Source organism: Rhinopithecus roxellana, chromosome 2 (genome assembly GCF_007565055.1).
Source record: "Rhinopithecus roxellana isolate Shanxi Qingling chromosome 2, ASM756505v1, whole genome shotgun sequence".
Lineage (NCBI taxonomy): Eukaryota > Metazoa > Chordata > Mammalia > Primates > Cercopithecidae > Rhinopithecus > Rhinopithecus roxellana.
The window spans coordinates 146,420,767-146,443,687 of NC_044550.1; the positions used below are offsets into that span (position 1 = coordinate 146,420,767).

The 22,921-nt window shown below is 37.6% G+C and overlaps 1 protein-coding gene across 1 annotated transcript in view; it reads left to right on the plus strand.

Annotated features, from left to right (window-relative positions):
- GRXCR1 (glutaredoxin and cysteine rich domain containing 1) overlaps positions 1 to 22,921 on the plus strand; it is a 137,715-nt gene that overhangs the window by 59,384 nt on the left and 55,410 nt on the right. Inside the window, exon 2 of the mRNA XM_010363798.2 lies at positions 17,839 to 18,081. Within this exon, the coding sequence (XP_010362100.2) occupies positions 17,839 to 18,081 (243 nt within the window). The remainder of the gene's footprint in view (positions 1 to 17,838; positions 18,082 to 22,921) is intronic.

The window sequence follows — 22,921 nt, forward strand, 5'->3', positions numbered from 1 at the left end:
AAGTAGAACTCAGGACTAAGAAACTCAATCAAAACCACTCAACTACATGGAAACTGAACAACCTGCTCCTGAATGACTACTGGGTACATAACGAAATGAAAGCGGAAATAAAGATGTTCTTTGAACCAATGAGAACAAAGATACAACATACCAGAATTTCTGGGACACATTGAAAGCAGTGTGTAGAGGGAAATTTATAGCACTAAATGCCCACAAGGGAATGCTGAAAAGATCTAAAATGGACATTCTAACATCACAATTAAATGAACTAGAGAAGCAAGAGCAAACACATTCAAAAGCCAGCAGAAGGCAAGAAATAAGTAAGATCAGAGCTGAACTGAAGGAGATAGAGACACAAAAACCCTCCAAAAAATCAATGAATCCAGGAGTTGGTTTTTTGAAAAGGTCAACATAATTGATAGACCACTAGCAAGACTAATAAAGAAGAAAAGAGAGAAGAATCAAATAGACGCAATAAAAAATGACAGAGGGGATATCACCACTGACCCCACAGAAATACAAACTACCATCAGAGAATACTATAAACACCTCTATGTAAATAAACTAGAAAATCTAGAAGAAATGGATAATTTCCTGGACACTTACACTCTCCCAAGACTAAACCAGGAAGAAGCCGAATCCCTGAATAGACCAATAGCAGGCTCTGAAATTGAAGGCAATAGTTAATAGCCTACCCACCAAAAAAAGTCCACGACCAGATGGATTCATAACTGAATTCTACCAGAGGTAGAAGCAGGAACTGTTACCATTCCTTCTGAAACTATTCCAATCAATAGAAAAAGAGGGAATCCTCCCGAACTCATTTTATGAGGCCAACATCATCCTGATACCAAAGCCTGGCAGAGACACAACAAAAAAAGAGAATTTTAGACCAATATTCCTGATGAACATTGATGCAAAAATCCTCAGTAAAATACTGGCAAACCGGATCCAGCAGCACATCAAAAAGCTTATCCACCATGATCAAGTGGGCTTCATCCCTGGGATGCAAGGCTGGTTCAACATACGCAAATCGATAAACGTAAACCAGCATATAAACAGAACCAACGAACCAAAGAGAAAAACCACATGATTATCTCAATAGATGCAGAAAAAGCCTTTGACAAAATTCAGCAGCCCTTCATGCTAAAAACGCTCAATAAATTCAGTATTGATGGAACGTATCTCAAAATGATAAGAGCTAATTATGACAAACCCACAGCCAATATCATACTGAATGGGCAAAAACTGGAAAAATTCTCTTTGAAAACTGGCACAAGACAGGGATGCCCTCTCTCACCACTCCTATTCAACATAGTGTTGGAAGTTCTGGCTAGGGCAATCAGGCAAGAGAAAGAAATAAAGGGTATTCAGTTAGGAAAAGAAGAAGTCAAATTGTCCCTGTTTGTAGATGACATGATTGTATATTTAGAAAACCCCATTGTCTCAGCCCAAAATCTCCTTAAACTGATAAGCAAGTTCAGCAAAGTCTCAGGATACAAAATTAATGTGTGCAAAAATCACAAGCATTCTTTTTTTTTTTTTTTTTTTTTTTTTTGAGACGGAGTCTCGCTCTGTCTCCCAAGCTGGAGTGCAGTGGCCGGATCTCAGCTCACTGCAATCTCCGCCTCCCGGGTTCACGCCATTCTCCTGCCTCAGCCTCCCGAGTAGCTGGGACTACAGGCGCCCGCCACCTCGCCCGGCTAGATTTTTGTACTTTTTAGTAGAGACGGGGTTTCACCGTGTTAGCCAGGATGGTCTCGATCTCCTGACCTTGTGATCCGCCTGCCTCGGCCTCCCAAAGTGCTGGGATTACAGGCTTGAGCCACCGCGCCCGGCCACAAGCATTCTTATATAGCAGTAACAGACAAACAGAGGGCCAAATCATGAATGAACTTCCATTCACAATTGCTTCAAAGAGAATAAAATACTTAGGAATACAAATTACAAGGGATTAAAGGACCTCTTCAAGGAGAACTACAAACCACTGCTCAGTGAAATCAAAGAGGACACAAACAAATGGAAGAACATACCATGCACATGGATAGGAAGAATCAATATCATGAAAATGGCCATACTGCCCAAGGTAATTTATAGATTCAATGCCATCTCCATCAAGCTACCAATGAGTTTCTTCACAGAATTGGAAAAAACTGCTCTCAAGTTCATATGGAACCAAAAAAGAGCCTGCATTGCCAAGACAATCCTAAGTGAAAAGAACAAAGCTGGAGGCATCATGCTACCTGACTTCTAACTATACTACAAGGCTACAGTAACCAAAACAGCATGGTACTGGTACCAAAACAGAGATATAGACCAATGGAACAGAACAGAGTCCTCAGAAATAATACCACACATCTACAGCCATCTGACCTTTGACAAACCTGACAAAAACAAGAAATGGGGAAAGGATTCCCTATTTAATAAATGGTGCTGGGAAAATTGGCTAGCCATAAGTAGAAAGCTGAAACTGGATCCTTTCCTTACTCTTTATACGAAAATTAATTCAAGATGGATTAGAGACTTAAATATTAGACCTAATACCATAAAAACCCTAGAAGAAAACCTAGGTAATGCCATTCAGGACATAGGCATGGAAAGGACTTCATGTCTAAAACACCAAAAGCAAGGGCAACAAAAGCCAAAATTGACAAGTGGGATCTAATTAAACTAAAGAGCTTCTGCACAGCAAAAGAAATTACCATCAGAGTGAACAGGCAACCTACAGAATGGGAGAAAATTTTTCAATCTACTCCTCTGACAAAGGGCTAATATCCAGAACCTATAAAGAACTCAAACAAATTTACAAGAAAAACACAAACAACCCCATCAAAAAGAGGGCAAGAGATATGAACAGACATTTCTCAAAATAAGACGTGCACACAGCCAACAGACACATGAAAAAATGCTCGTCATCACTGGCCATCAGAGAAATGCAAATCAAAACCACAATGAGATACCATCTCACACCAGTTAGAATGGCAATCATTAAAAAGTCAGGAAACAACAGGTGCTGGAGAGGATGTGGAGAAATAGGGACACTTTTACACTGTTGGTGGGACTGTAAACTAGTTCAACCATTATGGAAAACAGTATGGCAATTCCTCAAGGATCTAGAACTAGAAGTACCATATGACCCAGCCATCCCATTACTGGGTATATACCCAAAGGATTATAAATCATGCTGCTATAAAGACTCATGCACACGTATGTTTATTGTGGCACTATTCACAAAGACTTGGAATCAACCCAAATGTCCATCAGTGACAGATTGGATTAAGAAAATGTGTCACATATACACCATAGAATACCATGCAGCCATAAAAAAGGATGAGTTTGTGTCCTTTGTAAGGACTTGGATGCAGCTGGAAACCATCATTCTCAGCAAACTATTGCAAGAACAGAAAACCAAACACTGCATGTTCTCACTCATAGGTGGGAACTGAACAATGAGATCACTTGGACTTGGGGGGGAACATCACACACCGGGACCTATTGTGGGGAGGGGGGAAGGGGAAGGGGGGAGGGATGGCATTGGGAGTTATACCTGATGTATATGACGAGTTGATGGGTGCTGACTAGTTGATGGGTGCAGCACACCAACATGGCACAAGTATACATATGTAACAAACCTGCGCGTTATGCACATGTACCCTAGAACTTTAAGTATTAAAAAAAAAAAAAAAAAAAAAAGAATGGGGGAACCTCAAGAAGCCAGCAAAGGCAAGACAAGGAATTCTTCCCTGAGCCTTTAAAAGGAGTTTGGGTCTACTGACACCTTGATTTCTGCCCATTGAAACCCATATAAGACTTCTAACCCTGAAATTGTAAGATAAATTTTTTGTTGTTTTAAACTACTAACTTTGTAGTAATTTGTTACAGTGGCAATAGGAAACCAATACACTATTTATTTTAAATCTCTATGTATTTGAGAAACTTTAGGCAGGGTGCAGTGGCTGATGCCTGTAATCCCAGCACTTTAGGAGGCCAAGGTGGGCGGATCACAAGGTTGGGAGATCGAGATCCTCCTGGCCAATATGGTGAAACCCCGTCTCCACTAAAAAATACCAAAAAAAGAAAAAGAAAAAAAGAAAAATCAGCAACATAGCCGGGTGTGGAAGCACGTGCCTGTAATCTCAGCTACTTGGGTGGCTGAGTCAGGAGAATCACTTGAGCCTGGGGTGGAGATTTCAGTGAGATGAGATCACACCACTGCACTCCAGCCTGGCCATAGACCAAGACTCCATCTCAAAAAAAAAAAAAAAAAAAAAAAAAAAAAAAAAGAGAGAGAGAGACTTTAAAATTAATAAATCCTGTATTAGTCCCTCTAATTTTTTATTGTTTATCACATGAGTTGGGATATAGAGAGAATCAGAACATGGCTAATAAGGTCATATAAATTTTTGAGTTCTGTAATTTACTTGAATCAAATACTAGCTCCATCATTTGCTAGTTGCCTGATGTTAGTCCTGTTACATACTTCTCTGTGCCTCAGGTTTTCCATTTGTAAAGCTAAGATAATAACAATACCTACTTACTTAGAGAGTTAAAGGACTCCCTACTTACAAAAAAATATTAGCTTCCTGCACCAACCAAGCTTCCATAAATGGCCTCTAGCTGTTACTTCCCTGGAGTTCAGTGTATTTAGGTGACACTGGGACCATGATCATTAGTACAGTCAGAGAGACATAAGAGCCAAGCCTGGAAGCCTGAGGAGGAAATGGAAATGGGGGATTTCCCTGAGGCTGTGTCCAATTTTCTCAAATTCTGAACTTTCACTGGCTTTCTTGCCCTCAGTTCTCAGTCTATTCTGGGAATTCTACAGGGACTGAAATAACTCGTCTTCATCACACTGACATTTATGAAAGAATCAGGCTGAGATGAAGTACAGGTATTTCAACCCCTAAAGTAGATTCTTACAGCATCCAAATGCACTGAAAGGGATTGGCTGCATTTAGCTGATTATTCAGGCATTTTTCTTGATGTGGAAAATTGAGAAACACTTTAATCTTATATAATATTATAGATATAATATACAAAATACAGTAGAAGGGAAAGGGCACCTTTCCCTTTAAGAAAGAGCACTGGGGTTCTTGGAGCAAAGATGAAGGGTGTTACGACAATGCTTAGTGCAGGGCTCTCTAGTCCCTTAATACTCTGATGCCATTGTTCAATATTGTAGTCCCTTTTCTTCTGGTTTTGCAACTTGAATATTTTAAGAAATAAGAGGAAAAATATTTTAGAAATTTCTCCATTTGCGAGATGTTCCTGACTTATTTACTGCCTGGCTTTTCACTGTTGTAAGCTCATAATTTTGAGATTAGAGGCTCCTGAATATAGTGATTTTGGTGTTCATCCTCATATCAGTTTTATCTATAGAGATTAGCAAAATGTAAAATGCTAATACATAGTGTTTTTGACAATATGTATAGAAGCCAAGATATTCATATTAGAAGATAGACATTTTTATTTAGTAGGAATGTGGTTACCAGGAGAGATTCCTGAATTAGATTCTAATCCCTCTTTCTTCCAGCTATGACATTTTGGGTAATAGTGATAGATGGCATGTTTGTGAAGATTTATAGTTAGCAATGTGTCTTCATGTGGATTTTACATATAATCCTACAACTCTTTTGTGTGTGAGATTGTAGCTATTCCCATACTAGAGAACAGAAAACCTAGTCCTGGAAAAGTAAATTTACTTCCTCAAATTCGTACCTCTACTATATTAGTCAGTGTTCTCCAGAGAAACAGAACCAATACAATATCTATATTTGCATAATATCTATGTCTATATATCTATGTCTCTCTCTCTCTCTGTATCCAGATATCTATATATAGGAAGAGATTTATTACATGGTATGGGCTCATGGGATTATGGAGGCTAAGAAGTGTCACAACCTGTAGTCTTCAAGCTGAAGATTCAGGAAAGCCAATGATGCAGTTTGAAGACCTGACATCCAGAGAACTGATGGTGTAGATTTAAATTTTAGTCTGAAGGCATAAGATTCAGAAGCACCAAGGTCAGGAGAAAATTGATGTCTCAGCTCAAGCAGCCAGGTAGAGAGAAGGCAAATCCAACCTTCCTCTGCTTTTTTGTTCTATTCAGTCCCTCAACAGATGGTATGATGACCACCTACATCAGGGAGAACCATCTGCTTCTAAATGCTCATTACAATGCAAATGCTCATCTCTTCCAGAAACACCCTCACAGACATACCCAGAGATAATGTTTAATCAGATATCTGAGCATCCCCTAGCCAAGTCAAGTTGACACATAACATTAACCATCACAGCTACTAACTGTCAAAGCAATGGCTTCAGATTGGTTTTCTTTACACAGCAACATACTGGTTCCTAAAGAAAAGTTTGATTCAAATAATTCAACTGAGTGAGTCGCAGATTCCTCTGACGTATGTTGCTAAAGAGGTAGATCCCAGTCATCATAATGCTACAATGAACATATGTATGCATGTATCTTTATGATAGAATGATTTGTATTCCTTATGGTATACACTCAGTAATGGGATTTCTGGGTCAAATGGTACTTCTGCTTCTAGATCTTTGAGGAATCACCACACTGTCTTCCACAATAGTTGAATTAATTTATATTCACCACCGACAGTGTAAAAGCATTCTATTTTCTCCACATCCTCACTAGCATCTGTTGTTTCTTGACTTTTTAATAATCACCATCCTTACTGGCATGAGATGGTATCTCATTATGGTTTTGATTTGCATTTGCCTAATAATCAGCATTTTTTTTTTTTTTTTGGTGTGGAAGATTTATTAGGTTCATTGACTTTTCAGTTAACATCTAGGCTCATTCAGTAATTGACTTGGACAAATGGATAATTCCTGAGGAAATAACTGAAATTCACTTATTTGAATGATCTGAGAGCACTGAGAAAATAGAAAACACTCTGAAGAAATATTTGCATGCAAAGATTATGCTTATGCATTTCTGTTATGCCACAAAGTGGGCAACTGAACTTGGAGAGATTTTTATGACATCTGCTATATGCTGATATATGCTTGACTCTATTGTTTTTTCACTATAAGAATTGATAGCATATCCCAAAGAGATGTGAAGAGCAGAGTTGCCTCACTTTGAGAAAAGAGCTCAGGGCCTTATTACCCCAGTATCAGTTAGTTGTTGGTTATAAACTTTATGTTCCCACCATTTTTCTAGCTGAGTGTGTTCCATTGAGCGAGACCAATTCTCCAAAGAAGGCAGCTGAGAGCAGTTAGCAAACAACACTCACACCAGGTGGGGGATTGAGGCACTGACCTGGTGAAGGGGAGTGTGTGGAGCATCAACAAAGCTGACTATACCACCCTGAACCCCTTCCCATTCACTTGACCACCCCCTACCTCACCAACATCACCTTAGTCCAAACCACCTGCTACCACCTTGACTACTGTGAACTCTCTTCTCAGTAGTTGTACTTCTTCCTCCCACAAGAAATAAGAAATAAAAGCATTAAGGTTGCTTTCTGAGATGTAGACTATAAGATCAAGACAAGACAAATTAGAAAATGAAAGTGGAAAGTCATACTTACAGGAGCAGAAGGGCTCCCCTCAGCAAACCTAGACTGATGAGGTTGGGTGGAACAGCATACTCAAAGAAAGAACATTCCAAAGGAGTAGTTGATCAGCTAAGGAAGCTACACAAAGGGGAATCACAGAGGTAAGCATCGAGAGAAACCCCAGAAGTCTCAGTCACTGAATACTAATAATTCATATCCCTTTGACAAGTCAAAAATTCAGACATAATTTGACCTGCTGCTATTCAAGCCATTGACTCAAATCCATTACTCCTTTGTTCTGATTCTATGCTCACCAAGAATATGGAAAGCATAGAGAATTTGAGTGGTCCTATGTCAATGACATGTTCTTTTCATTGTAAATAATAAATAGGCATTCTAGTCTTACATATCAGTATCTTGATTCAAAAAGCCAGCCAATGGTGAATTTCCCAGCTTGCATGTCTGAGGGCCAAGACTCTGGACTATAGCAGATTTACCAGGTTGTATGGAAATTATATTTCCCCCCATCAAAAACAATGGCCACAGCAAGATCTCTGGTTCCATATGGTCTTCCAGAACTTTGCCATTCCTCTATCAAGAAGGGGGAGTCTATTTCCTCTCCCTTTGAATCTGTGTGGGTTTTCGTGACTGCTTTCATGAATAGAGTGCAGCAAAAGTGATTCCAAGTGAAGGCTAGAAAGCAATAAGTCTTCCACCTGGCTCTCGTTCTTTTAGGATGTTTACCCTTTGAACTTGGCACCATGTTACAAGGAAGTACAGGACAAGGCTATGAGTAGGTGTTCTGGAAGACAGCTTCAGCTACAATCCTAGCCACCAGCCAGCATCAGCTGCCAGTCATGTGAGTGAAAGGTTCTTCAGATGATTACAGCCCCAGGCTTCTAGCTCCCCGGTTGGTGGGAAAAGTAGAACAGATGGGCTGTCCTCACCTAGCCATAGCCAAATTGCAGATTCATGAGAAAAATAAATGTTGTTGATTTTTTTAATAAAAGAGCAATTTACCTCAATAAGAGACTGGCTTTTTTGATCATTGTGTAATTATGAGGTTAAAGTTTGCCATTTGAGCTTATGAGGTTGATGACATCTGTGGATTTGGACTTTTTGTTCATAGCAATAATGGTGATGGTGCTGATATGTGTCAATAACATTTTATAATAATAATAATATTAACAAAAATATACCATTTACTCAGAGTTCATGATGCATTAGTCTTCCTGATAAGAGTTTTTCTATTCATGTAATCATTTAAACCTCACAAATCCCCATGAAGTAGGCACTAGTGTCTATATTTAAAGATAAGAAAACTAAGAGCGGTCAATAAACTGTCCAGGATTTTCTGGTTACTAAGGGGGAAATTCAAACCAAGTTCTGGTTTAAATGTATGGAAAAGAGGCCAGAAAATATTTGTGGAGTATCTATATGTACTTGGTTATATTCTGGGTTCTTAGTTCTAATGAAAAAACTAAGTCCTTTATGTCTTAATGTGTGTAGATAGATAGTGAACCACTTAACATACACAATATAACATTCAGCAGTACTAGGAAAGAACTGGGTAAGAGGATAGAGGGGTTGTTTCCCATAGTGCAATGAGGGAAGGCCTGTTTGAGAAGTGACAATTAACCAGAGATTAGAAGACAGCACAGGGATGAGTAATGGAATTTCTAGGACTGTCCCTGTGACAGCCTCTTCATGGTACATTTTGCCATTATTTTAGTACAGGGTGGTCCTTTGGTCGTTTGTATTTAAGAAGATTATATAACATCTTCTTAAGGAAAGAGTAAGGACTTAGGAGGCAGACTCAGTTTCAAATTCTCATTTTGCTCCCTTTTCCCCTCTGACTTATTTGGGCACCTTAACTTTATTTCCACATCTTAGTTTCCGTGTCTATAAAACCTGGGCCATAATCTTTATCACTATGATAAATGAAAAAGTGCATATGTAGAGTTTTTTTTGCAGTCTCTAGAACTGCATATAAATATGCAACAGTCATGTGATAAATAATTATTTTTTATAATTTGTGTCTTATAGAGGGACATAGAGAAGTTCCTTTTGATGTTTTGTGGTCCAATTGTGAGGAGGGGAATTTGACGTAGGAAATTACCACTCACCTTTAGAACTGAATAGGGAGTACGGTTAGAATGGAAACAGATCTAGGAAATAAGCTAAGAGAGAAGCCTGGTGTGGGTAAAGTCTGGTGTGGATAAAACGGATTGACAAATCATATTAAGTGCAAGAATAAAAATTCAAGAGGTGATTTGAGAGCAAGGTGGGCAGAGATTTATTTATTCAAATTTAGTGTTAAGAAGTATTTCATAATGCACATTTAACTATAAAGGTTTATAGAATATCATGAAGAGGGAGAGAGAGTGTAATATATGTAAAATGTCTTGCCCTTTACAAGGCCCACAGCCCTGCTTCCAGCCGCATGTGCCTGCTATTTAAAATCGCTGTTCCCAGAGCCAGGTTGGCCCACTGCCTGATAATCAAGAAATCTGGGTCTAGTCCCAGTTTGCCTACTGACATGCTGTATTGCTTTGAGCTAATCACTTTGCCTCTTTGCCTTTATGTATAGGAAAAAATATCTGTTCCTTACCCATCTCAAAGGAATCATTTTAGACTGAAAAAAAAAATTTAACATGCCTCTTGTGTGATGTAAGTGACTGATACATGTGGGACCATAATTTAGTAAAGAGGAGAACCTCTTCAATTCACAACCGTTATCTCACCAGCAATGAATTAGGCCCATAGCAGTTTGTGGTTTGGTAACAACTCTATCCTGAGGAGTGGGTAGCAAAACAACGTGTGGTTCAGTGTTTTGTCTTGGCTCAGTGGAAAGCACATGGACTTTGGAAGGGTGCACATCTGAGTTCCAATTTTCTAATTTTGCTGAACATCAGCTCTGTCTCCTTGTCGAAGATATGAGGATACTTACTCTTTCTGAGTCTAGGTTTCTAGATCTGTAGATACAGCAACACTATGTAAGTTATTGTGAGGAAGAGATAAATGTAAAGTTACTAGTATTGTCTGCCACTGATATTCAAATGTGTTACTTTTTATTTATTTAAAAAAATTGCTTAAGACGTGAATTCTTGCAGCTGTCTGGAGGCCTCTAAGTCCTCATTGATGTGGGGACTCACTGGGGCAAGGCTAGGAGGCCATTTCAGGAATCCTTTTTAAATCAGTGTGAGGCTAGAGCTACAAAGGCTCAGCCTGAAATAACCCACTGAATTTGCTTCTGCCTAAGGAGCTGAGCCTGCTCCGTACTGATCTTCTGTGGGGGATGGGTGGATAATAACTCTTGGTCTGAATTCCAGGGTTAGTTCCAGTGGATGTGGAAGCTCCATAATCGTCCCAAGATGAGGGGGTGACTGTACTCATTGTTGTGCTGTGGCTACTGCAGGGCGATGTGCAGGCTGAGGACATAGGTTAGCTATTTGGTTAACTCCTTAGTCTGATTTGCAGTAATTTCCGTCCCTTTCCAACACATCTGCATGTGATGCAGGTTGTTGTAAGGCTTCCAGGCATCCCCAAGATTCATCTTTTTAATAAACAGAAAGGAAAAAATGGCCTATGTTTATTGCCATCTAGGTTGGCTCTCTCAGAGCTGGGAGGCTGCAGACCCCAAAGGCTTCTCAGTGCTGTCTCAGATGCTTCCATCCTTCATACGCTATTCCCATGGTAACCCTCAGGAAGGGAGAAGAGGGACAGCCATTAGAGGCTATTTTTAGACTTCTGGCCAGATGCTTTGACAAATCTATTGAGGGAAGGAAAATGTAGCAAATGTAGAAGAGGAGGATTTTTTTTTTTTTTTTTTTGCCAAAGACAATATCATTTAAAATTCATATAAAACTGGAGAAGACCTTGAGAAATCATCCAACTTATCACTCTACCTCTAGAAAGACCTACTTCCAAATCATACAAAAATTTTACAATAAAATCTTTTTTAAGAACATTTTACTGAATAATGTATTTTAATTTATAACCTACTTTCTACCCCAAATTTGCCCCATATTCAGCCTCAGTCTCCTGAGCAAGGGAACTGGCAGTGAGACTGAGTATAATGGCTCAAAATGTGGACTACACAACCCTAGGGGAACTTTTTGTTTAGAATATGCTACTAATGGCCCTGCCTAAGTTTGTGCAGTGTGCATCTTATAAACTACACCCACTGGTCCTTCTTTACTTATCATTTTGAAATGTAAACCAGGTTTAGTGCAACTCCTTCTATCCTTCTTAAAACCCTTTAGGGATTTCTCGTTGCTCTAGGGTAAAAAACCCAAGATCGTTAAAATACAACATGGCTATAAAATACAACATGGTATCAACCCTTCATATCTATCTGGAATCACTTAATAACATTCTGTTTTTCCCTTCTTGTATATCAAGAAACAAACTTTGAAGAGTATCAAACACGTTATCTTCCTCCCATTTTAAGATCTTTGTACTTGCGTGAAATACTTTTCCCCCACTCTCTACCTAATTTCTTTGTTAAATTCTATTCTTCCAGCTTAACCTCAAATATCAGAAAATATTTTCTTGATCTCTAAGAAAAGAAGAGAAGGTACCCAGGCACTATGCTTTCCTAATTACTTCTGCATTTCATTAATAGTACCTAGTAGCTTGTAATTCTATATTTATGTGACATTTTGGCTTTCTATTACTTTTGACTATGAACTCCATGTTGATATGGAATTATATTATTTGCTCACCATTATATACCTAGGGCTTAATACTGTGTTTGGCAAACAAATTATTCTAATTACTGAATGAATGAGTAGCCGTTATTTTGTACTCTAATATTGCTATCTTTCTTTAGGTTTGGAAAGTTCTCTGTTATTATGTCTTTGAGTAAACTTTCTACCCCAATCCCTCTCTCTTTACCTCCACTTTAAGGCCAATAACTCTTAGAGTTAGCTCTTTGAGGCTATATTGTAGATCCTATAGGTGTGCTTCATTATTTTTTATTCTTTTTCTTTTGCCTCCTCTGACTATGTAGTTTTAAATAGCCTGTCTTCAAGCTCACTAATTCTTTCTTCTGCTTGATCAATGATGCTGAGAGACCCTGCTGCAGTCTTTAGTTTGTCAATTGAATTGTTCAGCTTCAGAATTTCTGCTTGATTCTTTTAAATTATTTCAAACTCTTGGTTAAATTTATCTGATAGAATTCTGTATTCCTTCTCTGTGTTATCTTAGATTTTGCTGAGCTTCCTCAAAACAGCTATTGTAAATGCTTTGTCTGACAGGTCACTCTGTAATTTGTCACTGGTAACTAATTTTAATTCATTTGATGACATGTTTTCCTGGATGCTTTTAATGCTTATAGATGTCTGTCAATATGTGAGCATTGAAGAGTTAGGTATTTATTCCAGCCTTTGCAGCATGGGCTTGTTTGTACCCCTCTATCCTGAAAAAGCTTTCCAAGTATTCAAAGGGAATTGAGTGCTGTGATCTAAATCTTTGGTCACTGTAGCCATATGTGCATTAGAGGGCATACCAATGCCAGGAATGCTGTGACTCTTGCAAACTTTGCTGCTTAACTCTTGCTATGTGTCTCTTGGCTGAATTCTTTCTTCTAAGTTAAATAAGAAATGAGGACTGCTGCACTTCCTGGTAACAGAAATAAACCCAACTATACAAAGTAAATAATTTTAAACAAAGAGACTAAGAAGATGCAATGGGGAAGTGTTAGTCTCTTCGATAAATGATGTTGGGAATACTGAATATCTACATGCAAAAGAATGAAATTGGACCCTTATCCTATACCACATACTCAAAGTGGATTAAAGATCTAAGCATATGACCCCAAACTGTAAAACTCCTAGAAAGCATAGGGGAAAACTCCTTGATATTACCACTGGCAAGAAATTTTTAAGTTTTGGATATTTCCCCCAAACACAGGTAATACAAGGAAAAATAAACAAGTGGGACCACACAAAACTAAAATGCTTCTCTACAGCAAGGAAGATTATTGACAAAATGAAAATGCAGTTAATTGGTTGGAAGAAAATATTTGTGAGCCATATGTAGATAAGGGGTTAGTATCCCAAGTAATTAGGAACATAAATAACTAACTCAATAGCCAAAACCAAATAATCCAATTTAAAAAATGGTCGAATGACCACAATAGATATTTCTCTGAAGAAGACATACAAATAGCCAAGAGAGATCTATACAAGTGCTCAACATCGGTAATATCAAAACCACAATGGGAAGTGCAAATCAAAACAATGAGATATCACCTTACACTTCTTAGGATGACTGCTATTAAAAAGACAAGAAACAACAAGTGTAGCACATGTGTGAAGAAGAGGGAACAATCGTACACCGTTAGTGGGAAGTAGATTACTGTAGCCATTATGGACATTATGAATATTCCTAAAGAAATGAAAAACAGTACTATCATGTAACCCAGCAATCCTCATTCTGGGTATATACTCAAAGGAAATGAAATTACCAACTCTTAAAGATATCTGCACTCTCAGGCTTATGTTTATTGCATCATTATTTACAATTGCCAAGATATAGGTACAACCTAAGTATCCTTTAATGGATAAATGAATAAATAAATTGTAGTGTATATATAAACAATGAATATGATTCAGCCTTAAAAATGAAACAGATATTGCTATTTGTGATAACATAGATGAACCTAGGGAATATTATGCTACGTGAAATAAGCCAGGAAGACAAAGAAAAATACTGCATGATCTCACTTACATGTGGAATCTGAAAAACAAACAAACAGACAAACAAACAAACAAACAAAAGCAATCTCAAATACACAGCAACAGTTGAATGGTGGCTGTTAGTAGTTGGGGTAAAGAGGAGGATATAATAGGGAGATGTTCTATGTACCACATGAGGATTATAGTTAATAATATTGTATTACATACTCACAATTTGCTAAAATAATAGGTTTTAGGCACTTTTACCACAAAAAAATGTAACTATGTGGAATAATATATATATTAATTTACTTGACTGCAGTAATTATTTAACTCCATATATCAAAATATTATATTATACACCTTAAGTATGTACAACGTAAGAACACAAAATATGTTTCCAAATTCCAGGAAGCTTTTTAAAATGTAAATTCTGAGTCACTAGATCTAGGGTGAGGCCTGTGATTCTGCATCCAATCTGTATCTAGTCCAATCTGTATCTAAGTAGCTCTGGAACTTGGATCTACATTAGAATCACATTAGAACTTTAAAAAAAAAAATCGCAATTCAGAGGCCCCACCCTGGTGATTCTTACTTAATTGCTATGGGCTTGGCCTAGGATTTGGGGATTTTCACAGGATCCCCAGTTTATTCTAACACTCAACATTCTTGAGATGCACTGATTCCAGGCAAAGCTCATTCTCAACAACACTTAAAGGGATATCCATGTGATCTCATACATTAGATGACATCCAATGTGGCTACCCGATAGGGGTCATCTTATTAGTATTTTGAAAATGCATGTGTCTTAGAGACACAGAACGCTGGTATACACGGTTTGTTCTGTAATCAGAGAGAATCTTACATCAGTTGGTTAACATGGCAGCAGGTTGGTCCAATCTTAAATTTTTCCACTTTGACACATCTGGGAAAAGTATTTCATAACAAATAATTAAAAAATAAATGCACCTATTTGAAGTAGTGGACCATTTTGGTAGAAAACTAATGCAGTAACAGTAGTTTTTGTATTCAGAGGAAAATGCATAATTACACAGATAATATGATGAGAAAAAAGAAAGCTTTGGTGCTCTTCTGAAAGCTGCAGCACCTGTAGCGAGTTTCTGTGCCTTGCTTGCCCATACCTGTTAATATGAAGAGGAGCTATCGACTCTAGGGCATTTGGTTGCTCCTTCTAAAGATCAGTGTCTCTAAATCAAAACATAGTAATAATTTCCTTTTTGTCATCAATTGCACTGATTTTTTCCCACTGACTTATATATTTTTTTAATCTTAAAAATTTCCATGATGTGAAGTGCAATATTTTTCTCTGCTTAACTTAGAATAGTAGTGTGTTGCAAGTCCTACACTAGTTTTTTTTTTTTTTTTTCACATTTTTCTTTCTTAATCTTCTCAGCAAACTTGTTAGGTAGCTATTGTTATTATCACATTCTCATCACTGTCATCACAAATGAGAACACTGAGACAATAGTTCATTAGCTTCCCAAAGATACACAGGTGGCCAGTGGCAGAGCTCAGGTATATCTGATTTTCAAGTTTATGCTCTCCTTTTTAAAATTTTAAAATTTTATTTTTATTTTAAGTTCTAGGGTACATGTGCAGGATGTGCAGGTTTGTTATGTAGGTAAACGTGTGTCATGGTGGTTTGCTGCACCTACCCACCCATGACCCAGGTATTAAGCCCAGCATGCATTAGCTGTTCTTCTTAATGCTCTCGCTCTCTCCACCGCACCCTCTGACAGGCCCCAGTGTGTGTTGTTCCCCTCCCTGTATCCACATCCTCTCATTGTTCACTTCCCACTTATAAGTGAGAAGATGTGGTGTTTGGTTTTCTGTTCTTGTGTTAGTTTGGTGAGGATAATACCTTTCAGCTCCATTCATGTCCCTGCAAAGAACATGATCTCATTCATTTTCATGGCTGCATAGTATTCCATCGTGCATATGTACCACATTTTCTTTAACCAGTCTATCATTCATGGGCATTTGGGTTGATTTCATGTCTTTGCTATTGTCAATAGTGCTGCTATGCTCTCTTTATCTTAGTAAGAAATTGGCAGCATATACCAAATCCAGTCTTCAGAAATATTGGTCCACGTGGTCTTTAAAAGCATTTATAGTTAGGTGTCACCATTTATAAATCAAAAAATTTCCTATAAAAATCCAGAATTTAAGTTTCTACATAAAATAATTATGTGTAACCACACGGAAGTCACATGCCTGCAAGACAACAATTGCCTAGGCTGTGTAACATTTCTCTATTTAGATGCTATTCTTAATCTTTCCCTAGTATTCCTTTTACTCTTGACCTGCTTCAGCATTTATGATACCAGCTTAATCCCTCCAGGACTCTAGGTTTTCAACTTAACCTCTACACTCTATTGAGGAAAGAAATGACTCTTGCATCTTTATTAAATTTTATCATCCAAAAAATCCTCTCTCCATGAGGTGGAGAATTTTGTATTGGCATTTTTATGACATTGGACCTTTGGAGTGTTACCTGTCCATTTGCATCTTGGCAGAGTGGCATCTTGACTTCTCTGCATACACAGTGGTGGAACTAGTGTCCTAGTGGCTTGCTTTAGTATTTAGCTGTCCAGAATGGTTTCCAAAGGTTTGACTCCACAGGAGTTTTGCAAATCGTGTGGTTGTGCTCTAAAAAATTATAGCTTTGTGAAGACTCATGTATCCCATGGTCTCATGGTATAGTTGTGTTTTGTTCAGTTGCCTTCAACTAAGACTGTGATAAGGAAGAAGAGAAGCTTTCTTATTGATTTCAGGACCTACCTGGTATGGCTCTTCAGCACACATTAGCAGTGCTGGGCAGGGTTTCCCGGGAAAGCAGTCACTGATGTCTGAAATGTAGAAGAAGATTCTCACATAGGATAGTCTTCATCTTGTTTTTGAGTGCTGCTTACCTCCACTCCTGTGTCTGATTCCTTGTTTCCTTTTTATGCCTGGCTTTGACCCACCATTCACGTTGGTGTTGGTTTCTGTGGACTCCCATTCTGGAACATTTACTTTTTTATTTCTTGTGGCAGAGCTTTCTCACTACATGTGGGAGCCCTGTCACTCAACAGAGCCCTTGAACATATGTTATGCTACTTAAACCTTAGAAAAATCCCATGATATAGGTCTTGTTATTCCCAGGAAATTGTTGCCCCAAAGATGATACAATTTGATAAATTGATAAGTGGAAGAATTTTAACTAGCTAAATGCTAATGTTGACTATTCTGTGGCATAAACTTTAGGTTTATGAAACAGATATAGTGATTGAGTAATGTCTACGAAACGTAAGAAAAATATGTCAGTCATTTACTGTTTTACCACATGGCATTCCATGTGAGACGTGACCAATTTTAACATTAGCCATTACTTGATATGCTACTGAGAAAAGGAAAAAAATTAAATTATGTCATATAAATTATATTGATTGTTACCTGTATCCCAATTACAGATGTTGTAACTTAAAAGGATAAGTCTTTGAATTGATAAATGAGTTCACTCAACTTTTATTGCATGCCTTTAATGCAATTGTTAATTGTCTTAAAATCATAAGACACAAGAAAGTAAAAGTAAGCATTCTTACAACTCAATGTTTTCCCTTCAGCAACCATCAACTGACCTAGAATTTGACCGTGTAGTGATTTATACCACCTGCCTTCGTGTGGTTCGGACAACCTTTGAAAGATGTGAACTGGTTAGAAAGATTTTCCAAAACCATCGCATAAAATTTGAAGAGAAAAACATAGCCCTGAATGGTGAATATGGAAAAGAGTTAGATGAACGATGCCGACGAGTTTCCGAAGCGCCTTCCCTCCCTGTTGTGTTCATTGATGGCCATTACCTTGGGGTAAGTACGCTGCCCAGGAAAGTCTTTTTCATAGAACCCAACCAGGGCTGATAGAAATCTATAACGATCTATAAATTTGCAGCATAACTACTGGAATACTTGCTGGCTTTTTTGGAGCTCAAACCAAAGGGACTGGAGCATTTATTTCTGTCCCAGACAATGAGCTGCCACAGTGCTCCTCCCTGAAGAAGTACAGTGAGATAAAATCAGCAAGAAACTGCAGTTTTGAATATAAATAAATGTTTAAAAATATTCAGTTGACTTCAGTTTTGCATTGTGAAGCTTAGCATGTGAGATAAAGACTGCATTTTTAGTCTAGGCAAGAAAAATGGATATATATATAAGATATATATTTATAAATTCTCATATACAGCATTATCAATCAGTTTCCTACCTAATGAACCTAAGATGATAGTCCTGAAATGAAATCAACAAGAAATGGGGCCTGGAGCCAGGGTTTGATCCGCTTGCTTAAAATTATTTTTGACTTGGGTAATGCAGCAGTTGGAGACATAAATTCAGGCTTACGGAAAGCAGAGAGAACTCCCAGAGCAGCAGGAGAACATGCCTGTTTCACTTCTCTTTGAATAATACTGCTAGTGTAGTTAACTCCCATTGATCTGTGAACATCCTGTGGAAGAAGCCTACAGAGAGGGCTCCAGAGAGTACACTTTGGAAAGGGTGAGAGCAAAGAGCCAAGGGGCACCAGTAACCAGTTTATGGGCTGACTACATGATCACTTATCACAGAACAGAGACCGTCAAACCACAGATGGATACTTGGATCTTGGTTTCATTTAGCATCTGGTCTTAACTTTCATTTTTCAGAGAAGGTTATACAAATCTAGAACAGGAGATGCTCACATTTTGTTTCAGGGAATCAATCTGTGTTTTAATATCCTGTCATTTTATGAAAAAGATAAATGTAGAGAAGCTGTGCTCCAATAGCGATGACATTATGTGATTGTACTTTTAACCAGAGCTGGACACACACTACATTCTGTAGTAGAGGAATGCTAATTTGAAGTATTGATCCATTTTTTGATGTATTTCAACACATATCCTTAGGTTGCAGAAAATTACAACAGCAGTAATAATCATGTTAAAAATAATACATAATAATAGTAATAATAATAACACTCTAGTGCACTCACAGCTTTGCATGTATCATTTCATGTAATCCTCAGGGTAGTCTTAGAAATCAACTTTCATATGGCATACTGGTTAAGAGCAAGCACTGGGGTCAGACAGACTTGTTTTAAATCCCTGCCCTGACACTTACCATGTGACTCTGTGCTTTGGCTTTCTCATTTGTAAAATGGGAATGAGAATACAACTTACCTCATAGGCTGATTTGTGAGAGTATTGAGCTAATACATATTAAGCACTTAGTTCCTGTACCTGGAACAAAGTATGTTTTTAGGAAATATGAACAGTTATCCCTGTTTTGCAAAAGAAAACATTAATTTCTTTACTCCAAGTGACAGAGCTGGCTAAGTGGCAAGGCCAGCACTCAAAGTTATGTCTGTCTGACTCCCCAAACCCTTGTTCTTTGGCACATCACCTCAAGGAAAGGGATCTTTGCCTGTTTGCTGGTATAGTTTTGGGACCTCAAACAGGGCTTAATGCAAAGTAAGTGTTCAAATGAACATATATTGAATGGATGGATGAATTATGCTATATTTCCTCATCATGTTCTTTCCTTCTCTCTCTAAGACATTCTTTAATAAAGAAGGGATCTGATAAACTCAACCACACTAGGGAGAAAACATAACTTGTAAGGGCTATGAATATTTGCCTTTTTTAACTTGGGAAAATGTCTGACAACGTAAGACATTTCCCATTGTGAAATTTCAACTTCTGTGCAACTGCACGGTTAAAATTAGTGGGCAACTGCCTTCAATGCACAGGTATAAAGTTGGCTGTTCTTATTCAGAAGCCAAACTGCTTATCTTCTCACTACTTCTGAGATAATATGAGAGGCTGTAATGCCCGTCCTGCTATTTGCCCTTTAGTTTGAGGAATCTCACAGGAAGGCTAAAACAGACAAATGAGATAGGGGGCATGCTTCTTTCCCAGTTTCTTTCTTCTGTGATCACTTTATTTACACACATGGTAGCCTAGGGGAGGAAGTATCACACAGGTGCTACCTTGTTGTTTCTGCAATTTAAGCTAAAGCTCCAAACCTAGAGAGAGTCCAGAAACAGATTTCCCCTCTCTTTTTTTGCTTATGAAAGGCAAATTACTCCTAAATCTTTACTTCAAAATGGCAAACACTCCAAAACAACACATTCCCCTCCTATTAAAATAGCCTGCTTATTTAAATTGCAATGCACTTAAATGGAATACATTGCTTGAATTATAGGGCCCTTTTCCTGCACTATGCATGCATCTGAAATGGAAGGATGCCCTCTGCTGGGTTTTGACACCTGGTGAAATGTAATTTTAAGGGAGGAAAAGAAGCTGATGTTGGTAATTTCCTTAACATCTGTGGTGTTTTAAACAGATGCACTGAAACCATTTGATTTAGTTTAAATTTAGATGGGTGAGAAAAATCAAGATTTGTGAATCATCTGCACAATACAATTTCTTTATAGGAAGGAGAGAGAAAAATAGAAAAACAGACAGAAACAGCCAGAGAATGAGGTAGACAGAGACAGAAAGTGAGGCATCTGGAGGCAGACTGGGGGACATGGGACGGAGAACAAGAGAATATTTTGTAGCTCCCTTTGCATTACTGTCAGTGTTACCCAACCCAGGGTGGGTGGTGCCAGAGGAATTTAGTTATCTTCATTGAAGTGAAAATAACAGAGTTTAATGGACAAGAAGAATTACAAGGACACTAAGCTCTTTTTTTCCTGATGACTCTCTTCCCCAACCAAACTGAAAAATGAAGATGGAAGCAATAAAACAGTCAAGGAAAAAAACTACTTTAGAAGGTAAATCTACACTGCCCTTGGATACTCCATGGTAGGAGCAAATTCAGTTTGGAACTTGCTTAAGGCAACTGTTTCATTATTTTGCATTAGAAATTTTTTTTACACAAAAAAGATTGTGTTCAAATAGTTACAACATAAATTACCTTAGAAATGCCAGTAGCATATAAATTAGAAATAGTAGCCCATATGGACCAATCATAAGCCTCCATGGTAGAAATCCACAAAACCCACATTGGAATGGTGCTATAAAACACAGAATGAACCTAAGTGGGGTCTCTGGTGACAGAGAGAAGAATAGAAGGGCCATTGATAAAGATAGATTTCTTAAACTACCTGATATTGAGGTGGGACTGATTGATAATTCTGTATATGTTTAACGTACTGTATTATTCTATTTAAGAATAAAGACCACTAGTATTGAGCACAGCTAGGTTACAAACTAGAAACACAAACTCTAGGTACATTTCTAAGGAATACTCACAAAATTTCTCAGCAGATATTGGTGCCCAAGGAAGCGTCTGCCATAATCAAGAAGCAGTTGGCTCCAGAAATTCACTGTGTTTGTTGTGATTCACCTGTTGCTCTGCATCCTCGTCAGCATTTAGTGTTGTCAGTCTTCTGGATATTAGCCATTCTAGTAGATGTGTAGAGATATCTCACTGTTACTTTAATTTGCCTTTCCCCAATGATATATGAAGTGGAACATCTTTTTAATATGCTTATTGGTCATTTGCATATCTTATTTTGTTAGATGTCTATTAACATCTTTGGCTCATTTTTAAGTCAAGTTGTTTGTTTTCTTATTGTTGAGTTTTAAGGGTTCTCTGTATAGTTTGGATAACAGCTCCTTATTAGGTATGTCTTTTGCATGTGTTTTCTTAAGTCTGTGGCTTGTCTTTCCATTCTCTTGACAATGTCTCTTAAGAGCAAAAAATGTTTAGTATCAATGAAGTTCACTTTATCGCCTTATGCATAATTTCTTTCATGCATCCTACTTCTGATGTTGTATCTAAAAAATCATCACCAAACCCTAGATCATCTAGATTTGCTCCTAAGTTATCTTCTAGGAGTGTTATAGTTAACATGTGACGTTTAAGCCTTTAATCTATATTGAGTTCATTTTTGTAAAGGAATAATATTTGTGTCTAGATTAATTTTATTTTGCATATGGATGCTCAGTTGTTCTAGGCCCATTTGTTGAAAAGACTCTTTTCTTTATTGAAATGCCTTTGCTGCTTTGTCAAAGATGAGTTGACTGTGTTTATATGGATCTATTTCTGGGTTCTCTATACTGTTCTATTGGCCATTTATCTATTCTTTTACTAATGTAATCCAATTTTTTAGAAATATTTCTTTTATATCTCAATATGCTCAATATTTCTTCTTTTTGAGTATGTAAGATACAGGTAGAATAGCTGTTTTAACCTACTTATTCAACAATTGTATCTGTGTCAGTTCTAGTTGATTTCAATTGATTGATATTTCTCTTAATTTTTAGTCATATTTTTCTACTTTTATGCCTACTTGGTAATTTTTGTTTAGATGTTACATATGGTGAATTTTACCTTATTAGGTAAAACTATTCATTACTGGGATAATTTTTTATACCTATACATATTCTTCAGCTTTTTGCTGAGATACAGTTAAGTTTCTTAGAAAGAGTTTGATCCTTTGGGTTTTGTTTCTTAAGGTTTTCTAGTCAGGGCCAGAGTAGTGTTTGGTCTAAAGCTAACTATTTTCCATTACTGATCAAGATCTTCTGAGCACTTTACTCAATGCCCTACGAATTATGAGGTTTTCCAGTCTTACTGGTGGGAACAGGTACTCTTTTAGGTCCTTTACCTAGATAATATCTCCTTTAATTCTTTCAGATAGTTATTTTGCTTGCCTTGAGTGGTTTTC